The 11,948-nt window shown below is 53.0% G+C and overlaps 3 protein-coding genes across 3 annotated transcripts; 1 reads left to right on the forward strand and 2 right to left on the reverse strand.

Annotated features, from left to right (window-relative positions):
• Positions 1–304: 304 nt before the first annotated feature.
• Positions 305–1,591, reverse strand: B0T26DRAFT_743157 (uncharacterized protein; the record flags this gene model as incomplete). The annotated part of the gene is made up of 4 exons (XM_060444217.1): positions 305–375; positions 598–1,121; positions 1,155–1,218; positions 1,321–1,591. 4 exons carry the CDS (start codon positions 1,589–1,591, stop codon positions 305–307), a joined length of 930 nt encoding a protein of 309 aa, XP_060293115.1.
• Positions 1,592–1,697: 106 nt separating this feature from the next.
• On the reverse strand, positions 1,698–2,541 carry B0T26DRAFT_679179 (uncharacterized protein; the record flags this gene model as incomplete). The annotated part of the gene is made up of 4 exons (XM_060440318.1): positions 1,698–1,760; positions 1,825–1,865; positions 2,058–2,294; positions 2,340–2,541. The coding sequence occupies 4 exons, from the start codon at positions 2,539–2,541 to the stop codon at positions 1,698–1,700; spliced, it is 543 nt and encodes a 180-aa protein (XP_060293116.1).
• A 5,501-nt stretch (positions 2,542–8,042) lies between these two features.
• On the forward strand, positions 8,043–11,284 carry B0T26DRAFT_653567 (uncharacterized protein; the record flags this gene model as incomplete). The annotated part of the gene is made up of 5 exons (XM_060438468.1): positions 8,043–8,161; positions 8,235–8,330; positions 8,638–9,795; positions 9,849–10,798; positions 10,878–11,284. 5 exons carry the CDS (start codon positions 8,043–8,045, stop codon positions 11,282–11,284), a joined length of 2,730 nt encoding a protein of 909 aa, XP_060293117.1.
• Between the last annotated feature and the right edge of the window lie 664 nt (positions 11,285–11,948).

The following is an 11,948-nucleotide window of genomic DNA, read 5'->3' on the forward strand; positions in this document are numbered from 1 at the left end:
AATGTCGTGCAGAACAACATCGGGCGCCACCTGACCTTTGTCTCCCTCTCATATCTTGTCTCCTGAACATGGCTTGTAGGCCTCTTCGTCCTTGTTTCTCTTGCATTCTGCCTATATTCCAGGGAGAAAACATGTGCCGCAGTTTGGGCTGCCGCTTTTAGACACCCTGAATTTCTGCAACATCTAATAATCACAGGGATTAGCACAGGGATTAGCACAGGGATTAATCAGAGGTTATTACATATTATCCTGCTGTAATGATCTACTTCAGTCGCAGCACCTCTGCATCATCCCCGCCTCCCGCCTAGTCTTCCGAGGCTACACCCTGCTGCGGTATGATCTGGCGTAAAGCTGTCCTGAGCTCCACCTCGAGAGCTGGTTCCAGGTGTGCCTTGGTGTTAGGGGCGGTTTCCTCCGATGACTTCTGTGGTGGTATGATATCAGGGGCAGCCTCCTCTAATGACTCCTGTCTTCTGTATCTTCCCCTTTCTCTCCAATCCATATCGTCCATATCAGTATCGCTGCCCCCAGATGACTCTGTAAAGCTGTCTTCTTCGTCTGGTGTACTGCTGTGTCCGGACCTCGTCTTCCTCGGACTTCGCGGGGTTGCCGTTTTTGATCCTCCACCGCCGTATGCGTTCTCAAGATCTTCCCCAGTACAATACTTTGTCTTGTACTCTACATTGCCAAATTTATCTCTAGAGACTTGGATGACTTGACGATCTTGGCCTGCGGTGACGAAGAGCTTGGCCTGGAAAAGGATAGCACAAGCGAAACGGGCAAAGAGGTAAGCGCGAGACCTAAAATGGAGGGACTCGACGAGGGTGTTGTGATATGTAGGCCATAATTCCGCTGCAGGCCCTGAAATGATATGCGTGACGTACTGAAGGGAGAGCTGAAGGGAAGAATCGATGGTGACAATCTTTGGAACAATAATAAACCACCGGGTGTTAAACCAGTAATGTATATCCTTCCTCATGGGAAGGAGATTGCCTTGGTTGTTGATATCACCCATTGTATACGTTCGCATTTCATTCTCCTGATACCAACGTTTCTCCTCTTTTGGCACAAGATGGGCTTCTTCGACGGCATACCCAGCGATGGTAATACCGCAGACCAAGCTGGGAATAGGGTCGGCGTTGGTAGAAGGCCACTAATCGGGGATGCGGTCGTGGGGGAACTCCCAATCTTGAAAGCTAGGGACGATAGGATAAAGCACTAAAAGGTTAGCGAAAGCCGCTCGAAGGGAGGAGGGAGTTTTTACCTGAGCCTTGAACGATGAAGTAGTACTCCTCGTCTGTCAAGATGCCATCACGTGACACCTGGACTTGCTGTTGACCCCCTTATCGAGAGACAAATAGCTGTTAGCGAAGGCATTCCTAGCGATAATCTGGCATGCTAGCAGGGCTGTTCTATGATGTAAGCCGTAGGGAGAAATCGATCTTGTACTATCGACGCGAGGGAGAGCTATGAGTAGGCTGTTCTGGCTATAACCGGGATGGCGAAAGCAGATATCGTCTCGAGAGGGCAATTCGAGACCCGGCTTAGGGCGCCGGCACTGGGTCTGGAGGGGCGGGGCTGTTGTGGCCATCTTGGAACGCGCTGATTCCGAGGATGCGATGTAAAGAATTCTTGGCGGGGTGCGAGCGCGGTTGATTGGTTAATTTAATGTATTGCACATGACGAATTTAGAGTAATTACGGAACATGGGGCCAAAAGTCTTCGTCACATTTCTTACGTAAGCTTCTAGGTCCCTGTAACTACCAAAAAACCCCATAATCACCACCAGTAAACTGCCCTGTAAGGTCCGCTAGGTCGACTTACCTTCCTCAGCACCACGAATTTTATCGCCGATTCGAACCAACCTGCATACTGCATATCAAGCCGCATATGCATAGATTTGACAACTTTATGATTAGAAGCTTCGGCGCATTCGAATAAGGCTATTTACATATTTCTTGACGACTTGCGGTAATCTATGCATCCCCCTAAAAAAGGACCAAGATTTGGCTAACTAAGCTACAGGGACCCAGGCGTAACCACCCCACCTTCCTTACTCGGCGGTGCTGAAGACGGCAAATTATCTACATTAAGATCACCGAGGTCGTCGTCGTCGGCTTCTTCCTGTACCAATTTGACCTGCTTTTCCTTCGTTGTTTTCTTCGACCATTCCCGCCAAATAACGTCAACAGGTTCTTCCTTTCCCGGCTCCAGAGGCGGCGGCCTAATCCCTTCCTTGTACTCATTTCCACCCGCCAGCCGGATCACCCACTCAATATGCCCAGGGATTCTCTCTACAAAACGACGAAGCTTTTCCTGTGGATAAGTACGCCACTGACTGCTCCAGTCGATCTCGCCTTTCGAATCCCGCTCCTGCTTTCCAGTCGCCTTGGTGTATTTCCAGCTTCGCTTTCGACCTGGCTTCTTCTTGTCACTAAAATTGAACCGCCGTAACTCGATCTCCGCTTTCCACTGAGCATAGTCTTCGGCTACATGCTTTTCGTTATAGGCATCCATCATATCCTTATACTTTTGCTTCATCTTTGCTGATTCCTTTGGCCTAAGGACCTCTCTTCTCCCAGGTAAAGCAGGCCCAAAACATAAAGGCCATAAAGCCTTTCCAACGACGGTAGATGCAACTGTGGAAGTTCTTTTCCCACACGGCGCCAAATCCTTCCTCCTTTTTCCACGCGTTGCGCCGAGTACAACAGAGGTCTCGTCGCTCCATACTACTTTCTTCCAGTCTTCGAGAGTCCAGTTACGACTGCATAGCGAATTCAAGCCTTTTCATCTTTTGGGCTTTGTTCAGGCCGGGCTTCATTGTGGGCTTGACCGAGCTGAATCCCTTGCACTTGAGCCACCGTAGTGTCGTTCGCCGGCTTGGAACCTTAGCCCCGGGGATGCCCTCTATTTTTTTCGGCAACTCGGTCAGCCAATTCGTAACTTGAGCATGAACGCGAGTTGAAATCCTTCGTAACCACTTCAATGGTCTGGTCTTCCAAGTCTCCTATTACGGGCGGCCGGCCACTTCGAGAACCACTCGTAACATGACGGTCTTCTATTTTACCGCCTACAATATACCCTCTTTTCTTTGCCTTCGTTAATAGGCTATTGAAAGTGGTTCTTTTGAGCCCTGTGAGGGCCTCATTGTTGGAAACTTGACGCCATTCGCATGTAGGGTCAAAGCCTGTACTCTCTCTGCAATAGTGGATTCTTTGTGGTGGACCGTAACTATTGTGCCGTTGGGTCGTAGTGGATTCTCGGGAAGTACTTTGTCTACTTATCTGTGAGTAAATACACTTCTCGGTTAATCTGCACGGCTTCTTGGTACGCACCTAGCCGAACCTGCGCTCTGAAACATCACCACTTCGAATTCGGCTTCAATTTTGGTGTGGATGGGTGGATTCCAAGACACAAGTTTGGCACAACCAATGCAGAACGCTAACAAAGTACAGTGCAAACGACTTCCCCTCAGCCCCTCACACGGATTCAGGGGACCCCGGCACCCTGGCGAGTGACGAAGACTATTGGCCCCATGTTCCGTAGAAATCGGCACATTCCACCAAGGGAAGACCATATTGGGCGGCAGTAGGCTCAATGGCGGGCGCTGATATGGGTCGCACGCGACATGTTGACATCGGACCTGCTCATTCCATCCCATGCTGCGCATAGATTCAAATTCATGAATAATATTCACAACGGTCTTGGCGGTGGACTCGGGAACTCGCGTATGTTTCCTAAGGGCGTGAAGCGCAGGGCGCATCAGTCTTGTTTGGACGGGACGTGATCGTGATGCCGCTGAAGGTGCGAAGCCTTCCGTCCGACAGCGATCCGACCTTGCCGGGTTACTGTTTGTACTATGCCGTCAGGCATCGACTACGACTGACCACGTCGAGTTCCATATCGATCGCCTTTGCAGGCGTCGGTTCCAAGGGGCCCGGAAAAAACAAAGCCATAGTCGCCGCCATTCGCGCGGAAAGAAAGTGTGAGAATGGGATCCAAACAGTCGTTCCCAGACTCGCGGCAACCCGAGGCCAAGAAAGTGGAGGAAACAGGAGGACGGGAGCAACGGCGGTGGATGCTCCGTCCCGCCACGCAGCAAAGATGCTGCGATGGGTGTTGGCACAAGCATTGTTTCCCCAGACCTGTCGCGTTGCCTGCCCACCCTCCATTCCGTCTGCCCCAGATTCTCCGCACTGAGAAATTGGTGGGAAGCCCCTCCCCGCCCCCCAAAGGACCAAATTCAACGCCCTCCAAAGGCGTGTCAGGGGCTTGTAGGGGGGTCATTTTCCCCAGTTCTCCAAAAGACGGGCTCCTCCACACTCGTAGGCTCTCGGGTACATGCCTCTCCATAGTCGGGAAAATGTCCCGTGCGCCATGGCTATTCAGGTTCTATGGTATCCTCCAAGTCCTAACTCAAGTAGCTGATTTATGTAGTAGTAGGATTGCCGGCAGGCTAGTAAGGTAATACGTTAAGACCAGATTCCCTTCCGTCTCTAGACGTTGAGAGGTTGTTTGCCGGAATAAAAATGGTCCTTTAGGTGATCGATTGTACGTGGAGGTACTTGGTGCCTTGGTCCTTTTATTGGACTGCTACGAGCCAAAACGATTCCTCGGTTCTCGTAAAGTCCATCCCCGCTTTTTGGTGTAACATCCGAGTCCGGCTCTTCTGGCCCGTTCAGTGTTTACGGCCACCAATGTTGCAATGGTTGACGCTACCGCCCTCGCTCTGGCGCGTCACGGCAGAAGTGGCAAGAGTATCATCAAGCCGAGCAAGACGACACACGGCGCATGCCTACGTCGTGTAGGGAGGTAGTCAAGGCAAAGCATTCAAGCTGCTACGAGTTCGAAGAAGGGGTATACCGGGTTACCCGATTTGACAAGGCGGTGTATAAGGTAAGGTATCTTAGCCACGTAAAAGTCTAGATCGACTGGGCTAGAGCCTGCCGTGCATAGGCAGCACATCCAAATATATTGGCTTTGGAGGTGCTTGGGGCGCGTGCCGTGCAGCGAAGATAGCATAGATGGATGTGGGCGAGCGACGACTGACGTAAATATTCTGTGGTGGTCGAGACCCAAGCTCCCCAAGGTCAAAGCATTCGAGAGGTCTGAGAGCCAATTTAGGCGGCCGCATAGGAGCCATCGGGAAGTATGTGCCATCGACCACAACTAAATGAAACTGGGGCTGCTCTCCATCCGCGGCTTCTCCTCGAATGCATCTCTTCTGGGGATAGCTGCTCTAGTGGGTTTGCAGGTCATGTCGCAGGGCATTGTGGTTCCGAGAGAAAAGAGCATTGGTTGAGCTATCATCTATTCCGTATCTGTTTGACCTTTCGGCAGTTCGTCGACGTAGTTTCCGAGACGAAGCTCGAAGCAAGTCAAATCAACCCCACTTCAGCACGCACGCAAGCTCTCTTTTCTGCATGGATGCCGACTCCGAGCAAGACTTGGGAAATTGGCTGGCGGGCTTGTGGTGGGGCCCCCGCCCCACCCCCAAACTCTCCATCCCCGTAGCAGGGAAGATCGTAGCAGTCTACAAAAAGGACCAAGGCACCAAGTACCGAGCCCGTCTTTTGGAGAACTGGGGAAAATGACCCCCCTACAAGCCCTTTGGAGGGGTTGAATTTGGTCCTGCCAGGGCGGGGGAAGGCGCAAGCTAGCCTAGTACATACCTTTCAAGTTACCTGGGCCCGCACTCAATGGCTAGAACGGAATACCAGCCCACCTGGGCAGAAAGAAGCGATAAACCATTGGGGAAGGAGCTTTGGAAAGAACGTAGCCTACAGCCTAGGACGGACTCTGGGAAACATCTTCCCTAGAATTTGATCCAGAATGTCAAAAAGCCGATAACCTAAATATCAGCCTCAGGTTGTAGTGCTGTCTGATTTGACCACTTAGGTAAAGTATCAAGGTAGAATTTCTCTTGTACCCATGGTTGTATGGTATGCACATGTACTGTACGGAGTTTTACTAACGGTTGACGCTAAGAGGTGTTTGGCATTGGCAATTAAGTACTCCTTAACTTCCCTACATTACCACCTGGAGCACAACTACTAGTACTAGGTAGTGAGGTGTAGACATAAATCTACCTGCCTAGCTGAGGTAAAACAACGATGGAGACTGGTACTGCTCCGGGTCCATGGGCGGTCATGATGATGGAAGTGTTCAGTCGATCTTCCAGTTCTTCCCATCGATGTACTTCCCCACTCTATTTTCTCCGTTATTCGCTCTTTCCCCCAGCCCGTCTCGAGCATATCAATCCATCACCATGCCACTGAAGTTTTCGGGCTTGAAAACTTGAAGCCTCTCTCAATTGTTCGGTATACGTTCTAATATACTTGTTGAATGTGCCCTCTATTGTGAAAGCTTGGCAGCGGCCACCGTGTACACTATATGACACCGTGGCGTCAGAAAAGAATAAAGGATACATTTGCATTCGTCGTAGAGACTCGCACATTCATTCACCTTGCAAAGCTCAATTACGACTCCACCAGGAACAAGAGCCAGAAAGATACTGCCTTCTGGCTATCTAGATACCAAAGAGACCTGATTATCTTTTCCATTACTTTTTAGCCTGCTTTGTGTTAGTTTTGCGCGTCTGGAGAGGAGTTTGCGGAATATCGCGTCAGTGCTTCTCCTCTTTCTCCTCTTTTGGGACCATCCCAGTCCGTCCCTTCCCTGCTGGACCGCGTCCCTCTTTTCCCCGCCTCCGCCTTCCGTCTGCAGCTTGGTGCCTCGCTTGCTTGTGCCTGGCGGCGCTGGGTAGCTTGGGAAGGGGGGCTCTCCCTTGTTACTCCAGCTTCCTCACTCGCCCTTCACCCGCACCTAGTCTTTTCTCCGCTCCGTCTCTCCACGCCCATCCCGTTTTCCTCCTCCCCATTATTGCCTCCTCTTTTCTCGCGCGTTTACATTGTGCGCGCCCGCCGCACCGCACGCCGCACGCCGCACGCCGCATTTACCCAACCCTGAGCGATCGACAAACAAACGCCAAGCGCCAAACTTATCTCCTCACTACCAACCGCCAGCCATTGTTGGGCTCGCCTCGAACAGATCGGCCCAGTCGACGCAGAGCCGACAAAACTGCCCTGCTCTATCCATACAGAATTGCCTGAATACCTACCTAACCTACCGCCTTGCGCTGGGTTTGCGCCCTGCTTCCTTGTCTGCCTGCCTGTGGTGGGCTGCCCACCCGACCACGCGCTCTGTGCAGTCGGCTCACTCCTGGAAACATCCCGCAAGTCTTTGGTTTGCTAAGACCGCTGGAGACGTCCTGCCGTGCTTGTGTCATTGCCTGTCATACCATTAACAGCTGCCCGCCCTGTCCCGAGGCGCCTCCTGAGTTCTCGACTTCCCCGCTCGCTGGTTTTTGGGGGAAGGGGTCTGACTTCTGGGGTGCGTGGAAAGCTTCGTGCAGTACATGCCAGTACTTGTTGCCAGTACCAGTACCCCTATAGTTCCTGAGCCTCTCGCCTCGCCGTCTCTCGTACAAGGTCTTTGTTGTCCCGCACTTGTGTTGGACGAATGAGCCGGGCGAGGGTTGGGGTGTGGTCTCAGCGCGTTCAATATCGCCCGCGTCCTGTATCCGGAGGGGACAGTAGTGGGTGAGTGCGCTAGAAAAGGCAGGCAGGCAGGCCACCACGGCACCAAGGGTCATACACGTACATACATCCATCCCGGCAAGCAGCCTCCTCATCAGGTCCGCGGCGGCGGCGGTAGCAGGGCAGCAGCGCCGGCGGCAGCAGCAAGTTCAACCACGCACGTCAGGGCTGAATACCTTAGACAAACAAGACGAGCATGATTTGTGCTTTCTGATTCATGTATCCGGTCACCACACGCAACGCACCCCACAAAACACCCCCTCGGGCTGCTCCCTAGTCGAGTTGGCCGCTTTCTCCCCTTTCCCTTTCCCCCTTCCTCCCCCTTCCCCGTCCCCCTTTCGCCTTCCCCCACACTTCGGCCTGCGTCGTGGCGTGGCTGTCTGGCACATTATTACCCTTTTTTTCGATACCCCAATCCCGCCGGGCAAGCCTCGCTCGCGCGCCATGCTGCCCTTACATTCAATCGAGGCGCCGGCCCCGTCCCATACTGCCGACGAGAACGGGGAGTCCCGGCACCAGAAGCCCAAGACTCTGCCGTGCAAGTACTGCAGCAAGCGATTCAGGTTAGCAACGAAGCCCTCCGTTTCCAACGCTCCTCTCTCTCGCATATTGACTTACATTGCCATCTCATATTAGGCGTGTGGAGCACGTCCAGAGACATGAGAGAACCCATACCAAGGAAAAGCCATTTTCTTGCATCTGGGATCGATGTGGGAAAACTTTCGGACGACGGTGAGCAAGTTCATTAACTGTCCCTACTAGTACCTCCCCAGCCCGAGTGATTTGGCCTTTGCGTCTTTTTTGGGCGTTGCCTGGCCGTGCTTCCACCACTCACCGTCCTCCCCTCCCTCCCTTGCTGTGTCCAGTTCCCCAGCTTTCCCCCCCTACAGCCTGCCTCCAAAACGAAAGAAGAAACAGAAGCAAGCCCGCCCTCGGTCTGGTGGACCCTGCTTCTCGGTGCTTCGTCATCCACTCTTGCTCCGATCCATCTCCCTCTTATGCCCCCCTGGGAGTAGAAACATACTTATATGGACATCAGCGACCTCCTTGTCCGCCATGAGAAGCTTGTCCATCTCAATGAAGGCAGCAGCAACAAAGAAGGAGCCCGGCCTCGTAAACCGTCGTCGGCCGGCGCCCCCGCCGGTTCCTCCGAGAGCCATGTTGACACCGAGATGCTCGGCATGCCGCAGCGGCCGACGCACACCATCTTCAAACCCGAGCCCATGCAACCCTCGGCGGTTTCATCCCTGCCTCCAGACTCGCGCTTGGCAGCAAGAGCTCCCGCGTGTAATTTAGATCTCCTATCAGACGCAGCAACCCATCTGGCGTCGGGCGGCGAGGTCAACAATATGCAGCCGGCAATGATGCAAGGGCTTGCCCAAGCGCCAGCAGACCTGACTCCGGTCAAGAATTATCACGAAAGCATGCCGTATGGGGAACGAGAGAGGGAATACGATCAGGGCGTCATGGCCGGGGGCTATGTTCCACAGCCTCCGCCTCCTGCTTTTGACGACTACAGCCTCTTCTTAGACGACTTCGCAACGACATCACACTTTCTACCGTCTCTCGAGGCTGAGCAGCCGTTTGGCATGTGGTCACGACTGGGGGACATGGGAGGGCGAGGGCCATCGAAACCAGCTTCGGCATTTCCTTCCAGGTTCCCATCGCTACAGCCCGACCTGCGCGATCAGTCTGAGGGAGGTTCTAGGATGCATGAAGACGGCGCCGCCAAGGCACCGAACTGGAGGATATCAGCCGCGGACCACTCGGCCATTAAAACACGGCTTGACGAGTTCTCTTCTGTGCTTCCCAACGACTTTGTCTTTCCGTCACGCCATACTCTGAATAGGTTTCTGGAAGGCTACATCAGTGGATTTCATGACCACCTGCCTTTCCTTCATGTTCCTACGCTGTCACCAACCGATATATCGCCAGAGTTGCTTCTTGCAGTCCTGGCTGTAGGCGCGCAGTACCGTTTCGAGACAAACAGAGGACACGCGCTGTGGTATGCCGCGAAGGCCGTCGCTCTTGAGCAAATTCGACGACGGCACAGTCACGAAGTTCACGGGCTACTTCCTACCCCTGCTGCCTACAGCCCGCATTCCACCAGGCCATCCCCAAGCTCTGGTTTCCGACACTCGTTTCCCTCTGTTCACCAGGATCGCCCGATGACCCAAGACACTCATCGGGAGCCTTAGTAACACTCCCCACTGTTCATCTTTTTTGTAAAAAGACTAACGCTTTGAGCAGCTCACCGAACACGCCCCAGTCACGCCTTGAAACGATACAAGCCCTCCTGCTTCTCTTCGCCGTCGGGTTATGGGGCGCCAAAGCCATCCTCCATGAAGCCATGTCTTTGCAAAGCTTGCTCGCACATCTGGTCCGTGAAGAGGGCCTGCTGGCAGAACCAAACCAGCAAACCATGGATTGGGAAACTTGGGTCCGGATTGAGGCAGGGACTCGGACTAAGCTCATCGCGTTTTGCTTCTTCAACCTGTGTAGCATCGCTTACAACACGCCTCCGCTACTCCTGACGTCCGAAGTGCACCTATACTTGCCAAGCCCATCTCGGCTGTGGAGGGCCGAGCCCGCGTGGCAGTGGCAAGAGGTTCGGCAAACATGTCCCAATATCGAGATCCCCGTCCAGCACGCCTTCTCAAGACTGCTAAATCGACCACCGCAAGAACCGCTCGCGCCCATTACGTCACTTGGAAACTACGTTCTCATCCATGCTTTAATCCAACACATATTTCTACTCAAGCAAACATCTTTTGCCAACATCTCCCCGTTTGATATACATAGGGGCTTAAAGGCAGACGACGTTGAGGAGGTCGGCCAGGCCCTGCGCGTCTGGAGCCTTGGGTATGAGCAGCAAATCGGACGAAATCGTGCTGGCGAAGCGGGGCCACACCTTGCTCCGACAGAAGCCTTCCCCGGAAGCCCCGTTGCGTTCAACTCGACGGCTCTGCTGCGGCTCGCCTATATCCGGTTGAACACGGATCTTAGTCCCAGCCGCAGCCTGGAAACTCGTGATCATGTCCTGATAGCGTCGGCTTTCAGCAATGCTCCGATGCTCGTGCGAAGTCCACGACTTTGCCGCGCGGTAGTCCAAGCTATTCACGCCTTGTCTATGCTTGTCAAGATGGGCGTCAACTACGTTGCCAGAACCAAGTCGCTCGAATGGAGCATGCAACATTCTCGTACGTCAGGTCCTAATCCCTGCTATTGTACGGGTTTTAGATTGTCGTGCAATACGATTTAACTGACGAGGACATCTAGTTTGCAACCTTGAGTGTGCCGTTCTTTTGTCCAAGTGGTTGATGACACTTGCATCGATCGGCCCGGGCGAGCCGCCACCGACAGCCGAAGAACGGAACCTCCTGGCCTTGGTGGGCCGCATGCTAGATGAAACCGAATTCGCTGTGCCAATCGACCCATCGCTGTCCGGGGCAGGTCACGACCATCACCGGTCAAGGTCCATGGACTCATCTGCTTCAGACCCCACGAAGCTACGGCAACTCGCATCTGCTGTGGTCAGGTTATGGGCCGAAACCTTCAAGGGGGCCCACATCTTTGAGATTGTCCGCATCATGGCAGCCGGTCTAGAGGGGTATGCTGACCTCATAGAAAAGCCCAGAGACCGGACACCACTCAGGAGAATTGTTCCGAACCAAGGACTTGGTTGATGTCGATCATGATGAGAGAATCTCAGCGTTATACAAAGCCACCCCCACTTCCCCCAAACGACGCGTCGACATACTTTTATTTAGATTCTCCTACAGCTAGTTAGTCATGGAGCAAAATCTGGTTTTTTGTTGGCTATGAGTATCATAAGCAAATACCCCTTTGAGAGAAGAGCTCGTTTTCTCTTTGCTTTTTGGCTTATTTAGGCTCAGCTACGGCTGTTAGGTATCGATACCGCGTCAGCGAAGATATATCTAAAGGCTAACAGCGCCGGGCTCATGGACAAATGATGCGCGCCTTTATATGGAAGCCAGGCATGCCGGCGATTGTTTATAGCTCGGATCTCTACAGATTTTGTCAGATAGGCAAATTCTAGAAAACCAAGTGGTTTTGTGATGATTTGGAACCTCGCAGTTCCATCTTCAATCTCTGTACGTCCGTGGTTCTTTAGTAATGTTGTGTGCTCTCTTTAGTGAATGGTGCCAAGCACCCCTCTAGGGGGAAAGGACTAGGTGTGTAAATATGTGTCAATGATTTGCGACTGACGTGCCGTCGCGGAAGCTTCACAAATAAGAAGCGGGGGTCTGTTTAGGGCTCAGAGTACCTACCGAGGAACGAATGACAGTCTGTAGCCTCGAATGCTGTGATTACCCAAAGTAGGTAGGT

The sequence above is a fragment of the Lasiosphaeria miniovina genome (genome assembly GCF_030549165.1).
Source record: "Lasiosphaeria miniovina strain SMH2392-1A chromosome Unknown B0T26scaffold_6, whole genome shotgun sequence".
Taxonomy (NCBI): domain Eukaryota; kingdom Fungi; phylum Ascomycota; class Sordariomycetes; order Sordariales; family Lasiosphaeriaceae; genus Lasiosphaeria; species Lasiosphaeria miniovina.